Source organism: Periplaneta americana, chromosome 4 (assembly GCF_040183065.1).
Source record: "Periplaneta americana isolate PAMFEO1 chromosome 4, P.americana_PAMFEO1_priV1, whole genome shotgun sequence".
Taxonomy (NCBI): Eukaryota; Metazoa; Arthropoda; class Insecta; order Blattodea; family Blattidae; genus Periplaneta; species Periplaneta americana.
Genome location: NC_091120.1, coordinates 38,105,207 through 38,128,143, shown reverse-complemented (window position 1 = coordinate 38,128,143; position 22,937 = coordinate 38,105,207). Strand labels below are relative to the sequence as shown.

The window sequence follows — 22,937 nt, the reverse complement described above, 5'->3', positions numbered from 1 at the left end:
ATGAAAGTTTTTCTAAGTACGTACTTGGAAAAATACCTGCTTCTTAGGCATTTAGTTAATCGTAAATCACACAGTACCTGCTGGGAATCGAATTTCGATCGTTTCGATAGGAAATCGCCACCAGCTTACAGAACCACACACTGACGTAAATAATAATATTGCGATGTCGATGGGTGTGAATGATTGATAAATTCAGTAGCGATTGTTCTCAATTACATGAGAAAGTGTTTCGACTGCTTGACATAGTCTCGTTCTCAATTAGTTTTGTTTTATTGTCGGCTGACCGCGAAACATCCCAACCCTCCCTTCACTTTTGACTTCTGTAACAATCACATTCCCTCCATCAACTCATTTTCATTCCATTTTTCTTATTTCCCTTCTTCTTTTGTTGCAGGACTTACAAAGTCATGCTCCACTAAAATCCATTTCAAAACAGTTCGCGGATGAATGGTGTCGCCCTCGGTCCATCCCGAGCTCGGCCAATGGCGAAAGAGAGCAGAGCGGCGGCAGATGGCCATATGGGAGAGAACAATCACTGTGCAGTAAGTGAAACATTGCTAGGAGTCTGTGCTCTTGAATTATCACTCCCCTCTCCTTCCCGTTACATGATTTTTTCCCTACCCGTCTTCAGAACCTCTTAGTCCCCTAATATGACTATTCTCAAGCGCCCCACATTTTCTGAAAGCGTACCGCTTGAATTATTTTCTTTTGCAATTGTGACGAAGCGTTATATACTAACAACAGTATATAAGCGGTCGCCTAGGAAACGAGTGCATTATTTGCATTGGACAGACAGGAGGAATGGACGTTTATAGCACATTGCGCTGAAGCTATTCTAACGTCAGCTCTTGATTTAACTTTTTTTTTGTTTGCTTTGCTGAATAACAAAAGCAACAGTGATTATACGCAGCAGTGGTGGACAGGTATAAAATGTTCAGGAGAGATAGTGTAAGAATGGACTTTCGTATAACTACTGTACTCTTAGCTGTCATTGTGATTCATCATAATTCGCGTCTTGTGACTGCTGAGATTCTGACGTCTACTGTAGATGCCAAAGTAGAGACAGCTACACACGTTTATCCTTCGCCATCATCGGAGGATAGTCCATCTGCATCATGGAGAAATTTCGACGGGAGCAAGAACCACGTGCCCTTATCTGCAGGGGATATAATGAAGAAAGTCATGTCTAAGGGTTGTTCTCACAGATACACCTTCACCTGTCTGAAACTTGACGTCGTGTCCTTGGTGGATCGCTTGTCCGAAACGGACAAATATCAATTGCTGCCAGGGGTGACTGTCGTCAGGGACAATTCTAGTGCCGGAAATGACAGTGATGGGAATGAGTCCACAAGCAGGAAGTTTCCAGCGGAGTTGGTGGCGTCCTTGGCCAGGGATTATCCCAACGACGTAGACTCCCGTTTGGACGCTTTTCTAATCCGCAGAGTGGGGCAATATCTCAATTCACATGCGATCACCGTCAAACTTTTCGACGAGGAGAGTTTTGCAAAAGCGAGGCAGCTGGAAAAGGAGGCCGAGGAGCAAGTGCAGGAGGCAAAATCCGACGATATGCAAACAGGTAAGCCTCTGAAAGTTAAAGTGTGTCGTGTTTTATTTAAATGTAATTTCAACTGAAGACTTCATATAGCGTTGAAATTTAGCGTGGCAAAATACGGCCGACGTATTTTGCTTGGAGGCCACTACTCAGAATAGGCTTCATTTATGTCCAGGAAACCTACGACAAGGGTCTGGGCGTCCACACCTGTGGAGTAACAGTTAGCGCGAAACCAGGTGGTCCGGGTTCGATTCCCTGTCGAGGCAAGTTACCTGGTTGAGATTTTTTCCGGGGTTTTCCCTCAACCCAATATAAACAAATGCTGGATAACTTCCGGTGTTGGACCCCGGAATTATCACCTTCATCTCAATCAGACGCTAAATAACCTAATACGTCGTAAAATAACATACTAAAAAACAAGGGTCTGGGAAGTTACAGTGGATACAAAAAATAGGTTGTCGGTTCGATGCGATCGTACTACTGTAACTAACTACAGATAAGAACGCCATCCTCATCACATCAAAAACCTCCATGAAAATTATTACATGGTAAATAATTCAAATAAACAGTGATCCACAAAATCCTAGCTGCAAAGCAAAGACAAATGCTAAGACACAATAAAACTAAGTTAAAAGCGAGGGAAACATTTTCCAGTCCAGTAATACGTGTTAAGAGGCATTAGGACTGAGTTCTAAAATTTTTACAATTTTAACCCCTTTTTTTCATTTTTTTTAAGTTTGTTAGATGCATTAAGAATAAGGTGTGTGCAAATTTTCAGCTGAATGGACAGCTAGTTTCGAAGTTAATTTTACTTTCATTATGCTCATTAGTGATATATTCGAAATGTTAATGTGCATTACATATAAATACAGCAAGTTCATTTTTTTTATTTACGGCCAATATTTAACTTCCAGAAATTCATAATATCTTGGTTAGTTAGGCATAATAAACGTTTTGAATTAAGACATTTATTTCTTCATATTTTTATTTTTATAATAATTTTAGCTCCTAATTTCGAAGAAGCTTAAGGTTAGATTTCAGATAAAATATGCCTTTACATGTACGAATATTTTCTCTAATTCGGTGAAAAGTGCATGCGCATGGATCATTATTAACATCTAAAAATGTAATTTCGAGAAAAAGGCAAATTTGTGAAAGGCGATGCTCCTAGACCTCAAAAAAGACGAAAAGGAAAAAACCTCTTACTATCAACTTCTTAAGTGACCAAGAAATATAAAAATTTAAGAAGGGAAACTTTTATTAGATTTGAAATGTAATACGAGTATTTTAGTTTTCTTCGATTTCAGTGAATTAAATATAGTAACTTGTAAATAAATAATATAGTCCTTTGTTACTGACGTAGCAATAAAAATTGACCTTTTAGAAATGCGTACACTATTCAGAGATGATTTAGAAAATGTAAAAACTGTGAAGGGAGAACAGAATATGTGTAATGAACTCTATGAAAATCTAAATCACAGTAGAACTGTCCAGCACAATCCCAAGAGAATTTGCTAAGAATAGAACGTCTACAAATTTGGTGAGAAGCATTCAATTAAACTTTTTTCGCAAATCGCAAATGACACAAAAACTTTTAGCCGTACCAAATAAGGAAGGTTCTACTTTGGCCATGATGTCATATTCAAAGAATTAATGAGAAGGAACTGATTTCGATATACATAAATTTTCTAAACACTCAAGTTACGCGAGTTGTGTGATGTCCACTTCCAAACACAGTTTATTTTGCTCCAGGCAACGAACAAAAACAATTATTATTTTTAGATTTATGAGCAAACTAATTAGTTAGAACATATTATGCTGAAAACTGGTAAAACATGTGTATATGTCCCTAAGACATATACTACATAAGATATATTGTTTGTTTTAGTATGCCATATGGTAATTGTACAGAAATATTTATGAATATACTGTCCACATTAATCATTGTTACTAATATATACAGTAAATTTGCATTACATGTTATTGGGTCACACAAAAATTTTTTGAAGTTCACGAAAACAGATACATTCTCTTACACTAAAGGTCATGGTTTGGTGTCCTACGCCACCTTTGAAAGTTATCGTGTTTTACTTTCTATATTTATTTTAGATTTTGAAAAGCATACAATATAAAACGTTCAGAATGAGATATTCTACCATGTTTTGGAACTAAACACTTCCAACGTCTCAAAGATCTACTTCTGAACACATTCGCCGTGAAAGCCTAAAAACTCACCATTAAAATGGTATCACCAGAACTCTACTACAAGTTACAGTATGTACAATATTAAGCATACAGATCCTAACAAGCAAACATTCTGATGAGGGCAGATAAAAAAGTTATTTTTTTTTCTTTCACCATGTTAATAATGCCAAAAGAAGTGCTTATACAAATTTTGGCCAATCGACCGCGATTACGATGGCCGTAAAAAAATTTCGCCAGGAGCCGTTTAACAGAAAGAAAACATAATTGCATTGGTAAAATTTATTGGAACAGACACAGCATTGTTGAGCTATTTTTCAACATATTCCCCACCGCAACTGAGATATGTCATATCGTGGGATCGACAGAGAGGTGCAGACGGCTGTCAAACGCTGGTTCCGATTCCCAGACGGCTGACTTCTACGACACAAAGATACAAAAATTGATCCCATTGTATGACAAAATGTCTCAATTCCAGTGGGGATATGTTGACAAATAGAGTAACAATTGCTGTATCTGTTTCAATAAATCTTTCCATGCAATTGTGCTATTTTTCTGTGAACGTCCCCAAGGAAAATCACTTTCTGGACAGTCTCGTAATTGCGGTCGAATTCCCAAAATTTGTATAAGCACTTATTTTGACGTTATTAACATGGTGGAAGAAAAAAATTTAACTTTTTTATCTGCCTCCATCAGAATGTTTGCTTGTAAGAGAATTGTCTCCATATAGACTCATTTCTCGAAGTGGTAATTCCCTCTAACAGCTCGGTCACGTCTTGATCTTTACGGATTTATATGATCATATCTAAGGAAAGAATAAAACATTACAAGAAATTTCAAGTGCTAAACAAAGCAATGAGCGATTTCAGTCTTACTTCACATAAACGCTTAACGAAAATATGAAACTATTTTTGTACGATACATTATGTTTCATTTCTAGAAATCTGTTCTTTAAATGAAGACCTCCCCTGAAAAAGGACGTAACATCAAATTATTGAAATATGTAATTTAGGTGGAAAAAGTAATTTTGAAGCATTCATTTATAAAAATAAATGAATGCATCTAATAGCTGAATAAACTTGTATTCTTCATTGGCCAAAATGGTTCTGCTAGTAAATATAGGCCTAGTGAAATATGTCCCTGATGTTTATTTACATGTTCTGGATTGACTTACCCAGTAAAAAGAGGTATTATATATTATTATTTTGTTGGCATCAATTGTTTCATGAAAAAATGGTAGAGACTTAGGGCCGTATTCACAGACATTTTTAGCGCGGGCTTCCGGTGGATGATCAGCGTTTTTCGTATTCATAAACCAGTGTTAGCGATAGGATATGATTTGAATTCTGTACAAGTAACCAGTGGATAACCGGGGCTAGCTTGGTACGCTAGTAGCGCGTGCTGAGAAATGTCTATGAATAGCACCCTTAGTTGCTGTCTCTTGTCTTCATGGACTAAGCTTATTTCACCTGTAACGAAATATTTCAGGACAATACTTTTAAGCAGGAGATACACAGTATAATACCACTAAGTCCAATAATGGATTCTCCTGTCAAACATTTTACGATTTGTGGCTTAGTGAAAATGAATAATCCTCGATAGCCCGTTTATTTATTATTGTAAGACTAAATGGATTTCACCAATCGATAGACCAAGAATAATACCATATAATAGTATAAATAACTCAAAATTACTAAAATTGGACTTAGGCCTAGTGAGTTTCGCTTGTATGCCGACGTTCTTGTTTTTGCCATAATTCACAGAACAACTTCGTAGTCTGCTTAATCTATCACATGATTGCCTGAAAGTATATCTATGAAACAAGAAAGGAAGAACCATTAAAATATTATCCACTCATCATTCTATTGTGTCAATTTAAGGAAATTTAACTTCCTCATCTCAACCGTGAAGTCAATTTCTAAACAAGGGTAATCAATTATGAATTAATTTTGACTGTTTCCTCATCACACGGAGTAAGAAAAAAGTATTGTAAATAAAAATGAAAACGGATTTTACATACAAACATAAAATTTAATTCGTCCATAAGTTGGGCAGTCATATGTTATGTTCATAAAGGCTATCTGTCATCGCATTCGCATTCTCGAGTTACACTACCTCGGCTACCGCACGACCCTCCAATTCGTGCCTCAATTCCCCCCTCCCGCGCATAGCTATGTGACGTCACCGGCTCCACGTCAAGGTCACGTTGCATATGCTCCTTCGTCTGCCGATCGCCGTTTATACTTCATTAGAATATATCATGTAGTTTATAAATTATAGGCGCGACAAAACTAGCCTGATGGCTTCTGGGATGGCACCCTAGTACTGGACCGAACTTACAGATATATAAATGTATTAATTGACATGAATTCGCATCATGTACTGTAGAGTAGTGCCTCTTCATTTATAATAGCTTCAAATATAACTAATCAGGTACAAACAAATAAATAATATGTACTTAAGGTTCAATAGTTTTGCTGCTGCTAATTTTACGCTAATTTTATGGTATGTTTCTTTGTATAAAATATATACCTGCTAATTTCTTCTTACGTCTCTGTTCACCGTAATATCCGTAGAGTAACGGTTAGCGCGTCTGGCCGCGAAAGCAGGTGGCCCAAGTTCGATTCCCGGTCGGAGCAAGTTACCTGGTTGACGTTTTTCCGGGGTTTTCCCTCAACCCAATATGAGCAAATGCTGGGTAACTTTCGGTGCTGGACCCCGGACTCATTTTACCGGCATTATCACCTTCATCTCATTCAGACGCTAAATAACCTAAAATGTTGATAAAGCGTCGTAAAATAACCTACTAAATTAAGGATCCGTAGAATCAAGGTAAACAATACTAACGCCACTGCGATAAGACTAAATTAAACGACGGACGTCGTATAATCTTCCGTAAATAAATTTACAAATCTTGATTATGATTTCATTGCATTCTTTTCTTCTGTTTTCACAGGTCGTCGTAGATACGGAGGGAAGGGCGGCAGAAAGGGCTTTGGTCAGCTGTTGATGATGCTGCTGATGATGAAGGGCACGCTTCTGCCCATCGCATTCGGCGGCCTAGCCATGCTGGCCGGCAAGGCCATTATGACAGCCATGATGTCTCTCATGTTATCGGCCATCGTCGGTCTCAAATCTCTGACGAGCGGCGGAGGTAAGCAAGCCGTGACGTATGAGATAGTCCAGAAGCCGGTGTACTCTCATTCGCACTCCCACTCACACGAGCTACATCACGAACACCTGGGCGGCGGGGGCGGATACGGCGGCCACGGAGGGGGCGGCGGCGGCGGTGGCGGTGGAGGCGGCTACGGACACTCGTCATACGGCCGCAGTTTCAACTTGGAACCAGGAGTGACGCTACGAGACGCGGAAGAGTCTGCAGAGGTCGAGGGTGTTCGTTTGAGATCGGTGCAGGGTGCAGACAGAGAAAAGAATAGCAGACAAGCACAAGGGGATGCCCAAGAGATGGCTTACAGCGCTTATGTCACGCAGGGCGTCGACGCAGCGACCCGCATCAGCTAGCGTAAAAGCTCTAGCAATCAAATGTTAATTAGCTACTATTACAGGCGATAAAATCCATTGAAATTCTATTTAACGTATCATTTAAAAAGTGTAAGTAATTTATATTCTCATATTTATAAACACGATGCACACTATAATTTATGTCACAGATTAGATGTAAGGTAAAAAATAGTACTAATAGTTGTTAATATCCAGTGATAGTTGTGCCACGCACGCCCAATCATTACGGAGAAAGACAAAAAGAAAGCGACGTTGTAGCCTCGATCCGTCCAATTAATTTACATGATGACAGACATAAATCCTACGTCCATAAAGTCTTCTTTTTTTCTTACACTCCATACAGACAATAGCAGACATTAACTGACACTTTGACACACTATTAACGTATGTGACTTGAGTACATTAATAAATTAAACTTGCCAACGAACAATAAGACTAAAGCTGTTATAGATGAAACATGCAACTTTTTCAGCCCGCAACACACTTCTGACAAAACCGAGAGACCATAAATTGACCATGAATATTACTTCGACCTATGAAAAACACGTTGACGTCTACGGATGACAGGAAAGATACAAATACATTTGTCTTTTCAACGACAGCAAACGTAAAACCATAAATATTTCTTACCGCTTCAACTAATTAATAATGAAACGATAATGTGACGTTTATTTTATCGCTTAGATACAGTACCGACAACGACAAATTTATTGAAATCCTTATCCCACTCTCGAAATAAATACAGTACATAAGTTATTTGGCTTAATAACAGAATTTTAAAGAATGACAAATAGCAAAAGAGTTGCTTAAATAACAAAAGGCTGCGAAAAGAAAAATTGTTTATCAAGCAATATGTTGAGTGCCAATTTCTATCACATTTCGGATCTATTTATGAGATACAGAATCATGGACGTATTATAGAAACAGAAAATGTTAGAAAAGTTTTAGGAAATAACTCTAAATATCTAAATAAAATCGATCGCGCCGTAGCGCCGTGCTACAAGGCATTATGCGCTATTTCGAGTCTTCACGGGGAAGGAATTTTCTTATGAAATGTCGGCCAGTGTATGGCACCGGTGCCCCAAATCATTGTGTTAAATTTGGGGAGCTGCGATAGGTTGTAAAATCCGGTTACGGAAACCAGCTATAACGACTGGGTGGATCATCGAGCTAATCATACAATACCTCCGTTCAGGTTGGATGATCGTTCACCTATGCTGAAGCATTTGGGAGACCAGAAGCCGGCTGTTCGGTCTTGGCCCTTCTTGGGTTGTAGCGCCACGGATTTGATTTAACTTAATTTTAATAAACAAAATTGCGAGAAATTTAACATCCCTCTTCGACTTTTTTCCTTACTATTAACAGTTTGTACAGAATTTTTCGGTTTATCGATGCAGCATGATTTTGGAAGGGAATACAATATTTAAATACCTTTAAGATTAGGCTGTAATCAGAATAGGATAGAGTTCTTTACCTTCTGAAGAACTTCAGTGTATCAGTGGTTCTCAGTTCGTTTATCTGGAAGACTGTCACAATTGAAATATTATTTAAGCTAATAACATCGTTGTTTCAATTCATAAAAAGCATTACGAAAAATGTCATAATGCGTAAGGGATGTGCTGTATTTTTTTTTATTATTCTGCAGCAGTGAAATATTGAAATTAATTTTCGTAACACTCAATATAATCTCAACTCATGTATGAAAACTGCAAAATAGCCATTCCAATTCGATCCCAGTGAAAGCTAAATATTTCAATTTACTTGAGTTTATATTTAGTAAATAATTCACTTATTCTTACAAAGTTCGATTAATGTTTAATAAAAGCATTTAAGACGAAAAACGTAAAATTTAAAAAAAAGGAAAGAAAAAACACCACGCATTTACTCTTACGAAGTATTCAAGCACTCTCAGCTGAAAGTTCTGTACAGTATCTACAGCTGTGTAATCTTACGAAATGAACTAAACAAAATGACAGCAGATAAAAGTGGTAGTTTTGTAATTTTTATTACTTGGGAGTGAATACGTGTAGAAAGAAAGAATTTGTTAAAGGTGAACAACGCTTCTTGTAATCCATACAATTGAAATTATTGGATAAGGTTATTAACAAAATAAATACTTAAAATATTCGATACTGTAACTGATAACATAATATTAATTTTAAATTTTCGTACCTCAAATGCGCGAAACAAACAAAAATCTACTTGAAAGAAAAATAAAGGTAATATTTCAAACATGAGCATCGAAGAAAAGTTTGAAAAACCAGCAGAATTAGTTTTTCATTTTCCGAGATTTTGTAATGTACTACACAATAACATTTTTTGCACGATTATATTTATAAAATTGCAAATACAATATATTTTTCATTGAAGATTTAGAGCAATATCATTCCAAAGCCTTCGCAAAACTATACTGTAATGATAACTAAGTAACAATAAGTGCACTGTAATGGGTCTATTTCAGTATAGTTTTATGTTATGAAGAATGGTTTCCCTAGCAACAAGTTTCTGTGTGGGAATTTTAACTTTCAAGGCTTAACAACAATAGCTGTCAATACAACAAAAAAACAAATACGATCGTTCAAAAAATAATTTCAACGCACTTTTTTAATTTCTGTAGAGTGGGGGAGAATAAGAATGGACACAGATTAACTTTCGTGCGCACTAATCTACATAAGGCAGGCTTTACCTCTGACAGACTAAGTGTACAACAAAATACTAAACAGGACATGGACTTTACACATAATATTTATCTGACAATAACGAAACCCATAAAATAATATGGGCTAATGAATACAGAGACGAAATTTAAATACATAATAAGACATTCATTCGAAGATTATAACTGAATAGACAACTGCATAAAATTTGATAAGTTTTTACTTAAGTTTATACTTGTTAGTTATTTTGAAAGATAGCTACATTGACACAAACTACTTTCTAAATGACTTAAGTTACTCTATAAACACTTGTACCGAGACTAATTTTGAAATCAAATGAATAAGCACAAGACAAACTTAAGAACATATAGATTTGCTTGACTAACGTTAAATGATTTAAAGGAGAAATATACGAAAATGAACACTTAACTAACATCTTAATCGACACATAATTTATAAATACATAAACTTGCTCTAAAATAGAAGTGTGCGGACCTGACTTGAACAAATAAGACACCAAAAGTATTAATATGACTTGCTAACATACTTCTCAATAAAAATGACCTCGGATTTGACTTCAAACGGGAAAGGATGGATCGATGAACTTTTGACGTCTTCCGTGACAAGTTTAAATAGACATGTAGCATCAAAATGCATAGATACTACTCTGACGACTTCAATTTTAATTTTCTACAATAATTATCTTTCTGCAGACCCGGTTGTCAACTTATTTGCATGTAGCAATGAGGATATGCTGTTAAGTCGATCTTGAGATGCGACTTGCCAACGTGACCGTTATAAAACGAGCACACGAACACCAATTTTGAAGTTCATTATAAGACGATCATACCGACATACGAATGACATCAGAAACATGACTCAAAACATAAGAATAAATGACTGAGGAAATTCCACAGACTTCAAAGTAATGACTTAAAACTTTAACAGAAATTGACGATGATTCCAACTTATTACTTATTACTTCTACGGAAAATATAAACAAAACTTATTTGTCACAAAAATTGTACCACTCACATAATAAAGACTGTTTATTGTTAATTTTTGTATATATTTCCTGTCTTAATATTATTTATATACCTGTATAATAACATTGTGATTTTATTGCCTAGACTATCTTAGTGATAGATAATGGAAGGAGAGGTTTTGATTTTACTGGAATATTTACAATAGACTTAGACTACATTCAGTTGTGAACACTTATATCTGAGGCTCAAATGGTATCTAGTGAGACTATATCGCAAATTTAATAATTAATATAAATAATATAATTTGTAGTATTAAAATCATATCATATACTAACGTACTATCACAGTCTACTATATACAGTCACGAAGCTTGAGTTTTGAGGGTGCTAGAAACAATAGACTGTGACGGTACTATTTTGCATTGCCTGTAATGAGGCGATATTAGCGATCCTAGTGGTGAGCAACTATCTAATGTTTGCATATTTACTACGGATTGAGCTTCGCAACTGTATATACTAGACTGTGGTAGTATTATATGTCATCGGCTGGCATGACCTACTATACTCGCATTCTTGATTGGTTTCGCACAGTTGCTGAGATTTTGAATGTATTAAACAGCCTTAGTTTTAATTATGCTAACATTTCTTAAACGGAAGCTCCATCGCATCTTTTTTGATCTTCCGCCATTGTGAACATACTCATTTCATAACCATAACCTTCTACATTGCATAAGAGAAAACAACAGCGATGAAACAAAATTGAAAACTATTATATTACAATGATAGATGACTCTAATTTGTTGTAATTCGACGGATTCTGCTGGTGAATTAGTCTATTTTAAAATTTTGGACACCAATGTTTTCTATCATTAGTTTTCCACTGCGTGACTCTATGCAGAACACATTGAACTTTTTCAGAACTCGTTCTAATTTTAACCACGAGACTTATGAATATAAGTTTATTTGAACATATTGTCCTAAGTTATTAACTATTTTTTTCAGTGACAATTACATGAAAACAACACTGTGTGTAAGCTTGCTACTTGAGAGGAAATCTTCCGCAACTCGTATGAGAATTTGTATACATGGTAAATAGTGTAATACAAAAAACGATAACATTTAGTTAAAATTCAAACTGTAAAACGCAAAGTATTAGCTTTTAAATATGCCGTAAAATGTTCCGTTTTATTAACGATTTGATATATGCATCGCTCTGTATAATGATACTGCTGGCGCCCTCCTAGAAAAAGTGCATTGGTATGTCAAATGACTGATATTAATTAGCTACATGAATAAGCTTTCAACTTCTTACCCAAGGTAAGTCATTTACGTTAATCTTGGTGGCGGCAGTGATTTAATGTCTTGAAGCTTTCTTTTTCATTCGAGGTTCTTAAAGATAATAAAATCTGCAAATAAGATATGCGCCAAAACAAACAGTACTGAAAATCTCGCACTGATATTGCGCATGTACGTATTGTATCTATGCTGAAGTTTATTTATCTGAACCCATTGTTGTATTATTGATACATAAATAGTGAAGATTTTCTGAAATGGTCTCACAACTGAGGAACAAGTGTTTATTGTAGAGTATTATTTTCGTTCATACGGGCTGGGAAGCGCAAATGGCCCTAATTTGAAACAAGTTTCAGATGAGTTTTGTGATAATTTTCACAAAGCTCCGCCGAGTAACGCGATGTTGTTACAAGTTGTTGTTAAAGTTTCGCCGTACAGGAAGCGTCCCTACTCAAAGAAAAGCTGTACAAGTCGGCCCGTTACTATGGCAAATAATGATAATCATGGACGGCTTCTGACCCAGGTGTTACAGTCTCCGAAAAGAAGTCTTCGGCGAACAGCTTTGAAAATAAAATTAGTATCAGTACAACGTCCATACGTCGGATGTTCAAGAGACTTGGTGGAGTTTTTTGTAGGTTATTTTACTACGTTTTATCGACGTCTTAGATTATTTAGCGTCTGAATGAGATGAAGGTGATAATGCCGGTGAAATGAGTCCGGCGTCCAGCACCGAAAGTTACCCAGCATTTGCTCATATTGGGTTGAGGGAAAACTCCGGAAAAACCTCAACCAGATAATTTGTCCCATCCGGGAATCGAACCCGGGCCACCTGGTTTCGTGGCCAGACGCGCTAACCGTTACTCCACAGGTGTGGACTGACTTGGTGGATATGCATATAGAATCCAGATTGGACAACATTTGATTGATATTAATCTTCGTGCCAGAATTGTGTACTGTGGTTCAGTGTTAGCTATGATAAACGAAAATCCCACATTTTTGTCTAACATATGGTTTAGTGAGAAATATCACATTAATCTCGATGGATACATTAATAAACAGACAACTCGCTTCCTTGGTTATGAACAAACATAGACATCCATTCATTCTGAATGTGTAACAATATGGTGTGCCATATCTGCAAAAGGTGAACTTGGCACGTATTTTGTGGAAGACGATGGTGGACATCCTCTGACTGTTAACCAGGATCGGTATAGGTATCTCATTATCACACCATTTCTGGGGGATCTGCGAAGACTTTGTCGTGCACGAAACATCGCACATCATACTCAATGGTTCCAGCAAGATAGAGCCAACTGCCACACTGCCAGAAACTCGCTCATTTTTCTCTGGGAACATTTTGCTGAACGCATAATTTCCCGTGGAACAGATTTTCCGTATCCATACCCGATGCGTATGTCTGGGGTATGTTGAAGAAATCAATTTTTCGACAGAACCCGCCGATAACAATTATGGAATTTCGAGGAAAAATCGTATAGTTTTTTCGCCACTTGCAACAACTTATATTTTCAAACATGTTTCGAAATCTACGCTAACTTTATGAATATTGTTTGGAACGTAATAGAAAGCATTTTGAACATGTTTTTTATATAGAAAATGTTAGAGAAAAGTGAGTCATCTTCATATCTTCATGACTATAATATATATATATATATATACATATATATATATCTGCCCAAGAACAGGTCTTTCACTGTAAACCCAGCATTCTTCATATTTTCTATTTTCTGCGTTCCTCTTTGTTTCCTCATATGAACCATATATCTTAATGTCGTCTATCATCTGATATCTTCTTCTGCCTCGAACTCTTCTTCCGTGCACCATTCCTTCCAGTGTATCCTTCAGAAAGCAGTTTCTTCTTAATCAGTGACCCAGCCAATTTCTTTTCCTCTTCCTGATCAGTTTCAGAATCATTCTTTCTTCACCCACTCTTTCCAACACAGCTTCGTTCCTTATTCTATCTGTCCATTTCACACGCCCCATCCTTCTCCACAACCAAATTTCAAATGCTTCTAGTAGCTTCTCTTCACTTCATCGTAATGTCCATGTTACAATTCTACACTCTACACAAAGCACTTCACTAGTCTCTTCCTTAGCTTTTTTCCAGAGGTCCTCAGAAGATGGTCCTTTTTCTAGTAAAACTTAGTTTGCTATATATACAAATTGTACAAATTTTCAGTTCAATAAATATTTTCAGTAACTTACTGTTTGTTTTGGCGCATACTCTATTTCTTAAACAACATTAATTCACATATTATTGCTATTGAAGACATAAGAAATAATAGACATTACTATTTATTTGAGAATAAGGTTCTTAGGAAAATATTTGGGGCTAAGAGGGATGAAGTTACAGGAGAATGGAGAAAGTTATACAACGCAGAGCTGCACGCATTGTATTCTTCACCTGACATAATTGGGAACATAAAATCCAGACGTTTGAGATGAGCAGGACATGTAGCACATATGGGTGAATCCAGAAATGCATATAGAGTGTTAGTTGGGAGGCCGGAGGGAAAAAGACCTTTGGGGAGGCCGAGACGTAGGTTGGAAGATAATATTAAAATGGATTTGAGGGAGGTGGGGTATGATGGTAGAGACTGGATTAATCTTGCTCAGGATAGGGACCAATGGCGGGCTTATGTGAGGGCGGCAATGAACCTCCGGGTTCCTTGAAAGCCAGTAAGTAAGTAGTAAGTACTACAACCACATTTCTAAATTTGTCGAACGCTGTGAAACGAAATTCTGAGACGTATGTTTTAGGAGGATATTGTTGTTGTTATGAGATTGTATACGTTGTTATGTTATCGCCTAAATAAAGTTGTAATTGTTGGATGGTTTTCCACCAATTTACACAAGTTAATGCATAAATTAGTACGAGTGGGGCTGCTGTCGGGGACTGCGTTTTATGTGTAGACTTGCGATGTTATACAGTCGAAACTAGTGAGTGAAATTACATTATTGAGAAGATTTTTGCTAAAAAATGTACCGAAATCAGGAAATGAACAAACTAGAGCGTATGATAAAAGGAAGCGTCCGAATGAACAGCTGAAAATTGGTTCAAAAACGAAAAAAGTAGACTTTAAAGAGGAAATTGGCACTTTATAATCTTCTACAATTCAGTCTCAAAGTATAAACGGCTAAGTTAATGTTTCTACACCACCAACAGTCAGCACGTGTAATGTTTGATGACTTGTATCATGATTTAGAAATTATTAGACCGTTGTTCACCACATAAAGACTTCAAATCATTGAAATACTTGAAAAGCAAATAATTCATAAACAATCAATTGGGTTTGTGTGCTTCATTTTTGGTATCATATTTTAGCAATCATAAACCAATTTTATTGATTATTTTTTAATTCTGAACAGTATTGAGAATGAAAATCTTAAATTTAACCTAACATATTATCATCTCTCATTGTACGAATATTTAAAAAAACTGTACAATCTCAGCCTAAGAAGTTTAATTTCTACGGCGCGTAGAGGCTATAATCTAATTTACATTTATTTATTTAATTATTTATTTACTTATTTACTTGTTTATTTATTTATTTATTTACTTATTTATTCCTTCACCCATACATTTATTTATTTACAAATTAAACAATATTATCCACAAAATCTCAATAAAACATGCAGTTCTGGCTACATTCTTGCAAGATTTAATGAAACAAATAAAAATCTTGGAAGCAGTTCTTATAATTAAATATGACAACGACAAGATTAAAATATTCAAACAACTTTTTGATGGCGAAAATCTTGACAGCTTCATTAAGCAACGGCATTGATTCTCTTGACACTTTATAAAACTTAATCAGCTCAGTTAATAAAATTCTCCTCACGATCATCTACTGTAATGAAGACTCTAGTGATTGTCGACATTTCTTCAGACCCACTTGAATTATGTATGTGTATGAAGGGGACAGACCAATATTCTTCTACAAGGAGACCATCATAGATCCTTTATGCACAAATCTCCGAAAAGATAGCGGTGAGACGAACAGCTAACATTACGAGTGGCTCTTCATAACCGAAGCATCATCAGAATTGATCAAGAAGGTCCATAATTGTCACCAGATATCACATACACATTACTAATGCCGGAGGAATGTCAATTAAATTGTCTTCCAACTGATACCATTATCTTCTTTGAGAGGGTAGCGAATTTCGCCGCTAGAATTTCATCACCTGGCACAGAAAACACTCCCGAAAGTCAGCAAGAATTTCCGTTTGGAATATATGCGGTCGTTTTTATAAAGAAGGAGTCGTTCTTCTGATCATTTCCATCCCGTGTCACAAAACTTCATACTTACACTTCTACATGAAAATAGACTGTATTTTATACATAGCCTATAATATAAAATTATATGCCATTAAAACAAGTTTATGATGAAATAGGAAGTATTGGTGCAGTAAAATCTGTGTTGTTGTTGGAAACGGCAAAATCTCAGGAAAATCCTCATATTCTGATGTCCAATCCAGTTAGTGATTGCGATCGAACAGGAGTTTACGAAAATAGTCTAATAGTATAGCGGTTAACCACTAAGGTACAGGAGGTGCTTTCAACACCACTTAATTACCGGTACATTAATTAGTTGTTACATTACCTCGGAATGATGAATTTACACCACTGAATCAAATAACTTTCCGCCGCGGTAGCTCTGAGGTAGCGTACGCGCTTCCCAACTAAGCGGCCCGTGGTTCGATTCGATTCCCGGAGTATGCAATGGAAGAAATTTATCTTCCATCTACGGAACTTGTCATGTGATGTCTCGGCGGTAGCACTGGGTTGTGCCAATTCCACATCCAGGGAGGCCCGTAATGTGTAGATTTCTAATGTGGATTCAAAAACAATCCCTCTCCTATACCGCAGTGGTCTGTAAGGCGGTACCACAGGAGAGGTAAAACGGATAAAGAACTAATCAAATCGCTACACTCTTCTGTGTAAATCTTCGATTCAAATCTCTCTAAGTAATTTCAATTTTAATTTTTCTCATTTACCATTCCAAATAAAATATAAATAAAGTATCACCATGTTATTGAAGCTACGGCAAAACTATGGCGAAATTACAGAGGCAAAGTTAAGGCTGGTTCACAATAAACCGGGAAGGAGAACCAGAATGAAAACGAGAAGCAGAGGACGTGAATAAACCGAGAACGTAGACGACTATGCATATCGATATGCATGTCAATAACGATATGTAAAGTCGATATTACGCATTCTGATGTTATTTGTGTATAATTGACCAATGGCGTTCTCTCATGAGTACAAGGCAGCCAACATAAACACAGGTTAACCAACTTCGAAATTTCAACTGAAACATTTCATTAGGTACGGTACTATAAATATGCCCATGCATCTTTATTATCACAACCTATTTTAAGTCTACCATAACGTAATATAATTAGAGAAGAAACATTTGTAATAGAACAAAAATGAACACAACAGTAGTTATTGAATTGAAGCGTGAATATGTATGTGTAATACAACCAATACAGTAATAAACTATGATTCACTTACGATCGGTGTTCAAGGATGCAGCTATTGAAAGCCACGTATTCTTCTCATCTTTATCGTAAACGTGAGGATTTTCCTCAACACTCAATATTAGAATCTCATCAAATAGAAGTTGCTCCACAGAAGTTGCACAGAACAAAATAATGCATAGGTTATGTCACGATCTTCTACAAAATATACGACGACAAAATAGCTTTCAGATGGCAATAGAATGAACCTAGTGGGCTGTGATCGGAAACGTGAACGCCAAAGTTGAAACTTGGCCAACTCTCCGTTCCCGATCCCGGGCTCCGGCAAGCTTTTCGTTAATTGTGAATGCTCACATTTAAATGTACACATTTTAACAATTTTACCGTTTTCGTTCCGATTCTCGTTTCCGGTTTATTGTGAACCAGCCTTTAATGGATATTCTCGCAGAAAGTCCGCATCACAGAAGATAAATTTCACAGGATCGGATTGGTGAGAAGTATATGCAAGAAAATTGACGAAATGACAAAGTGAGAGCGGAATTCGACGTGGGATTTAAACTTCAATCAAATATTAATCTACAGACAGGATTGTCTTCACCCAATGGTACCGTAGAATACAAAGCAGCAGATGACTGAGCAGAATATTAAATAATTTTGCCTTGTTACTAAATCATTCATAAGATTCTCTCAACGAATTGTTAGATTGTTATCTCGACATTCGTAATTAACCTTTAGGAGAAATATTCAACCTCTGTAACGCATCTTAACTTAATAATGATAATAAGTATATTGAAATAGGATTTTCAATAATTCACAGCAGGCTTTTCAGTTTAACAGCTATTTCCTTCGTAGGGCAAAATCGTAACTTATTGACAATAATTAAATACAGAGGGCCTCTAAATTAAACTGACAAACTTTAGGAAAGACAGACAACTTTTTAAAAACACTTTTTATTGGGGAACAAATGTCCTGCGACTTTTCGTTTCCCTGCAACAAGGATTTATATCATTATTTTGGTGATTTTACAGGACGAGCGTGAGGTAATCAGTTATTTTAAAATTAATTAATGAATTGAATAAACAAATCATTAATGTCATTGGTATTCATTTGATCTCCCCCAAAAAACACAAACAAAGCAAAAAGAAAAGGAGAAAACATTTACTGCAATGTTAAATTAGTAGCCTGAACCCAATACACTGTAGCCCATTTGCTCCTTAAAAAAAATGTTTCAGAAAAGATTATCTATCCGATTCCAAAGTTTCTAGATTTAAGTTAGAGACACTCTATAGCAGCGGTCATCAGCACAGTGCAACCTCGGACTAGCGTCTCTTAACCGCGGATAAGAGACTGCACTGTGGTGTATCCATGGCTGCTGGCGGGTATGCTGTCTCCCTCTTCCTGCTGCAAGACGGGACATATTACGATGCACTGCTTACCCGTTGCTCATTTCAGCGAGTGCGAGTCCTATGTTATATATCAAACAACTGTTAGAAAAATTATATGAAGGGGTTTCTTTTTCATCAGATATTTTTCTAACGAATATACTAAAATTATTTCGTATGAAGTAAATTAAAGATGTAATTTTGATATGTGAAATTCTTACGTATGATTTTCTCATTACCAATTATATTTAATCTCTTCGCTGCCAAACTGTCGCCATCATCATAGTCTTCTTCTATTTCAAAAGTTGAAATTTGTGACAGTTCCTTTTCAACTCTTGTGAGAAAAGCAAAGAAACAAGTCATAAATAGTGGAATTCCTTGGAAAGTAATCACTTCAGTAGTAGCCATAAAATTGAAAGACGAACCTCTTTTGTTAAATCGAGCGTTCCAGTCATCATCATTCACAGGTCCAAGAGAGGTATTGGAATTTGTCTACACCGGTTTATATTTGTGAAAAACATCTGTATTTACGTAATTACCAAAACGTAGGTTGAATAACTTATTAATTCTACATTAGATACCTATATGGATCTATGCGAAATCTAAGAGGAAGGAGGAAAATAGGGAAAATTGGAGAATGCTGGGTTTGTAGTGAAGGACTTGCCCTTGGGCAGAAAACTATGAATGAATTAATTAAATTACTATTCGTAAAATACAATGCAAACTGTTTTATCTAGGGACTAAATTGGAAAGATAATTAATATAAAAAAGTAAATGTTACTTGTCTTTATATGCATTGAAGTCACCTGTGAAACTAAATATTTTGTTCTAATAGGTATTACACAGTTTCTAGCTCAATTTAACTAATTTTCCACAAGTACTAAGTTATATAAAAGTGATGGCGCAATTCTCTCTTGAATAGTCACCTCTAATTTATCACAAAGGTTCATACCCCACTGTGCCATTTTCTTTTGAGATAAAATAATAAGAAATCAATGCTAAGGCAGGGTTAATTACATAGAGAATGTTTCTGTAAAAATAAAAAAAAAAAACAAGAGAACCCCAGAAGGAATTTTCATCCTCCAATTATCTCCGGTAAACATAAGGAAGGTCACCACCATCACCTAGAGAGACAGAGCGGGATTCGTGTTCCAAGCTGCAGTAGTTTTGAGTTTTTCTTCGAAATTTTCCGACTATACATAAGTCGAATGTTTTATAAACTTACGGCGAATCTTCGAAATCATTACGTCAAAATGTCATCTCGCTATCACCAATTACATCCATTTTTGATAAATACATACAATAGAGCATCGATTATCCGAATACCGATCAACCGAAACATCGGTTAAACGAAAGCGTTCCAGTCGGCAAATTTGAATTTGCACGTGCGCATGTAGAAGTTTTGCTAGCGCTGTTGGCGAGATTTAGCGGCAAAAAAAAAACGAGTCTCAGCTCTGAAGCAAAAAAAAAAAATGTTTGGCCTTCAATTCCTGAACTGTAGGATTACTTTAATGGCCGTTTTGAACTTGTCAAACTAGGCTAGTCAGTTTTCTGTGTTATTTGTAAGACGTGTGATACAAAATATATACTGTATGTACAGTTTTATGTTTAATATCAGTGTTTCTTTGTTTCATACTGCCCTTATGACACTGGTACAATTTGTTTTCATAAATGATCAGTTATCCGAAAAATCAATTATCCGAACACCCCCCCCGTCCCCAATTGTTTTCGGATAATCGATGCTCTACTGTAGTTCCATAGCAAGATAAATTGGGTCTTAAAATGCATAATACATACTGTATGCAGTTACGATATTTACGTGGGAGACTTGAATGAACGTAAAGACATTTAATTTTTTATATTAAAATGTAATTATTTTCGATACATTTACTGATGAAACACTAAGTAGGTACTGGGGTTCGCATCCAAGTTCACGGAATTATACGTCCATATTCTAACACCGAGCAATAACGGTAGAGTCAAGGTGTTTATTTTCTTATTCGATTAAAACAATATTTAGATATAGAAAGTAACTTAAGAACGTCGGGCGTAAGATTGTTTATGACAAGGGAAAATTATGCTGAATCATGTTTGCATACAACATGAGTCGGGAACATTACGTTCTCCACGTACATTTATTGTATAAAAATGAAGGTGAGTTTGTTCTTACTTTATGTCCTTGTACCAGCGATAATTTTCTATAAAAGGAGTATATGCAAATCAAATAGAATCGATGAGTTAACACTGAACCACCAGATAAACTCCAGATGCAATATGGAAGTCTCTGCACCCGGAGGGAGGTCAAGACGCTGTGGGGTGTCGTAATTTGGCAAATCGAATAGAACCTGAAGGCATTCGATGCTACACGAACCTCATGGTAGCAAGTCATTTGTATGGCATAACTCAGGAGGCAACTTGCTTTAAAAAAAACAACTCCGCGGGGAGAGACAATGATGTCTATTGCCGACCACTTGGTGCTCAGACACTTTTAATATATTGGTTTCCTAAAAGGAATGTATGTATTCTCTACTTCTGCCAAAAAATATTATTTACATGCCGTCAAAGCGTACTCCTTCTGAATTCGTAATTAGATATAATTTCTTCTTAACGGTAAAGCCCCCACTAGTAAACAATTTCTAAGACTAATATTGGAGATTTATGTGATAGCCAAGCAAATACGTAGTATAGCTAACATAGATAACCACTGAGGTGAGTTAATCGTTTGTGTAAGAATGTCGTAAGTATGAAGTGGAAGTTTTCTTGTTTTCGAATTTTACAGTACAAATTGCTGGTCCAATATAAAGCCCTTACTGTGTACCGGAAGATGCATCATAATGCTGTTGAAAAGTTAGAGTATTAGATCATTCAAAAAGTTTTCTAGAAGGCCTATATTGATATACCGTACATTAATATTGGCCAAGTTTAGTGAACTTAACATACCGATATTAATACATGCAATTGGAATAATACAAGATAAGGTTCGCTGAGTAGCCAAGTTTAGAAACAAGAATCGCCTTCTCCGTGCGTCACCGTAAGCCATGGAGTGATAATGGAAGGGATATCGCAAGGAATAATGTCCATGCCTAAATTAGGGAAATGGTAGAACCAGAAGAAAAACCCCAACTGTAAACCTTGTCCGTCACAAGTATTAACTAGAGATTTTTAAATGAAAAATAACACGTCTACCGGTATGATCTCGGACCGTCATCACACATATATTATTATTATTTTACACGTTCATAATTTTTAAGTTATGATCCAAAATTAGCCTATATACAGGGATGTAGCACGAATCTGGCCATGTTGAACTACTCCCAGGCATATGATCGAATTCCGCTTAAATGATTACACGTCTGCAAATTGTTTCCTAAATTTCGCGCAACATTATGACGACGACAGTCGTGTCGGAATCATCTCATCAAAATACCTCGCTATCACCAATTGCAATGACGCTAGATATCTATGTAATTGACGAAGCATAGTTAAATAACCGATAAGAAACGAAACAGGAATAACTCAGGACCAGAAACACATAGCCAGTTTCTGAGAGAAGAAAATACATCTCTTCTTCTGTGTCAGGAACTGGAGCCGCCAACTACAAAATAAATTAATAGATGCTGCATAAATTTACGTAGAATTAAGTATTTTTCTTGTATTCCCTTGTTTTCCCGTTGTTCTCCGTATATACTCCTTGTTCTCCTTTTCTTACCCTTGTTATCTGTGTATTTACCTTCTTCTTCATGTACTTGTATTATCCTTGTTCTCGTTGCCTCTCGCTCTGTTTTCCTTGTCTTCCTCTTGTTCACCCTGTCTTCCCCCAGGTCTTCTTGTATTTCCAT

The 22,937-nt window shown here is 36.3% G+C and overlaps 1 protein-coding gene across 1 annotated transcript; it reads left to right on the top strand.

Moving 5' to 3' along the window:
- Nucleotides 1-789: 789 nt before the first annotated feature.
- Osi16 (DUF1676 domain-containing protein Osi16) lies at nt 790-11,891 on the top strand. Its single transcript, XM_069823196.1, has 2 exons — nt 790-1,576; nt 6,711-11,891. Exons 1-2 carry the CDS (start codon nt 931-933, stop codon nt 7,274-7,276), a joined length of 1,212 nt encoding a protein of 403 aa, XP_069679297.1. The 5' UTR covers nt 790-930; the 3' UTR covers nt 7,277-11,891.
- The last annotated feature ends 11,046 nt before the right edge of the window (nt 11,892-22,937 follow it).

Coding starts and splice junctions, on each gene's coding strand:
- Osi16 (XM_069823196.1), top strand. CDS start 931: ATGTTCAGGAGAGATAGTGTAAGAATGGACTTTCGTATAACTACTGTA. Junction 1,577..6,710: donor ATCCGACGATATGCAAACAG/GTAAGCCTCTGA, acceptor CTGTTTTCACAG/GTCGTCGTAGATACGGAGGG.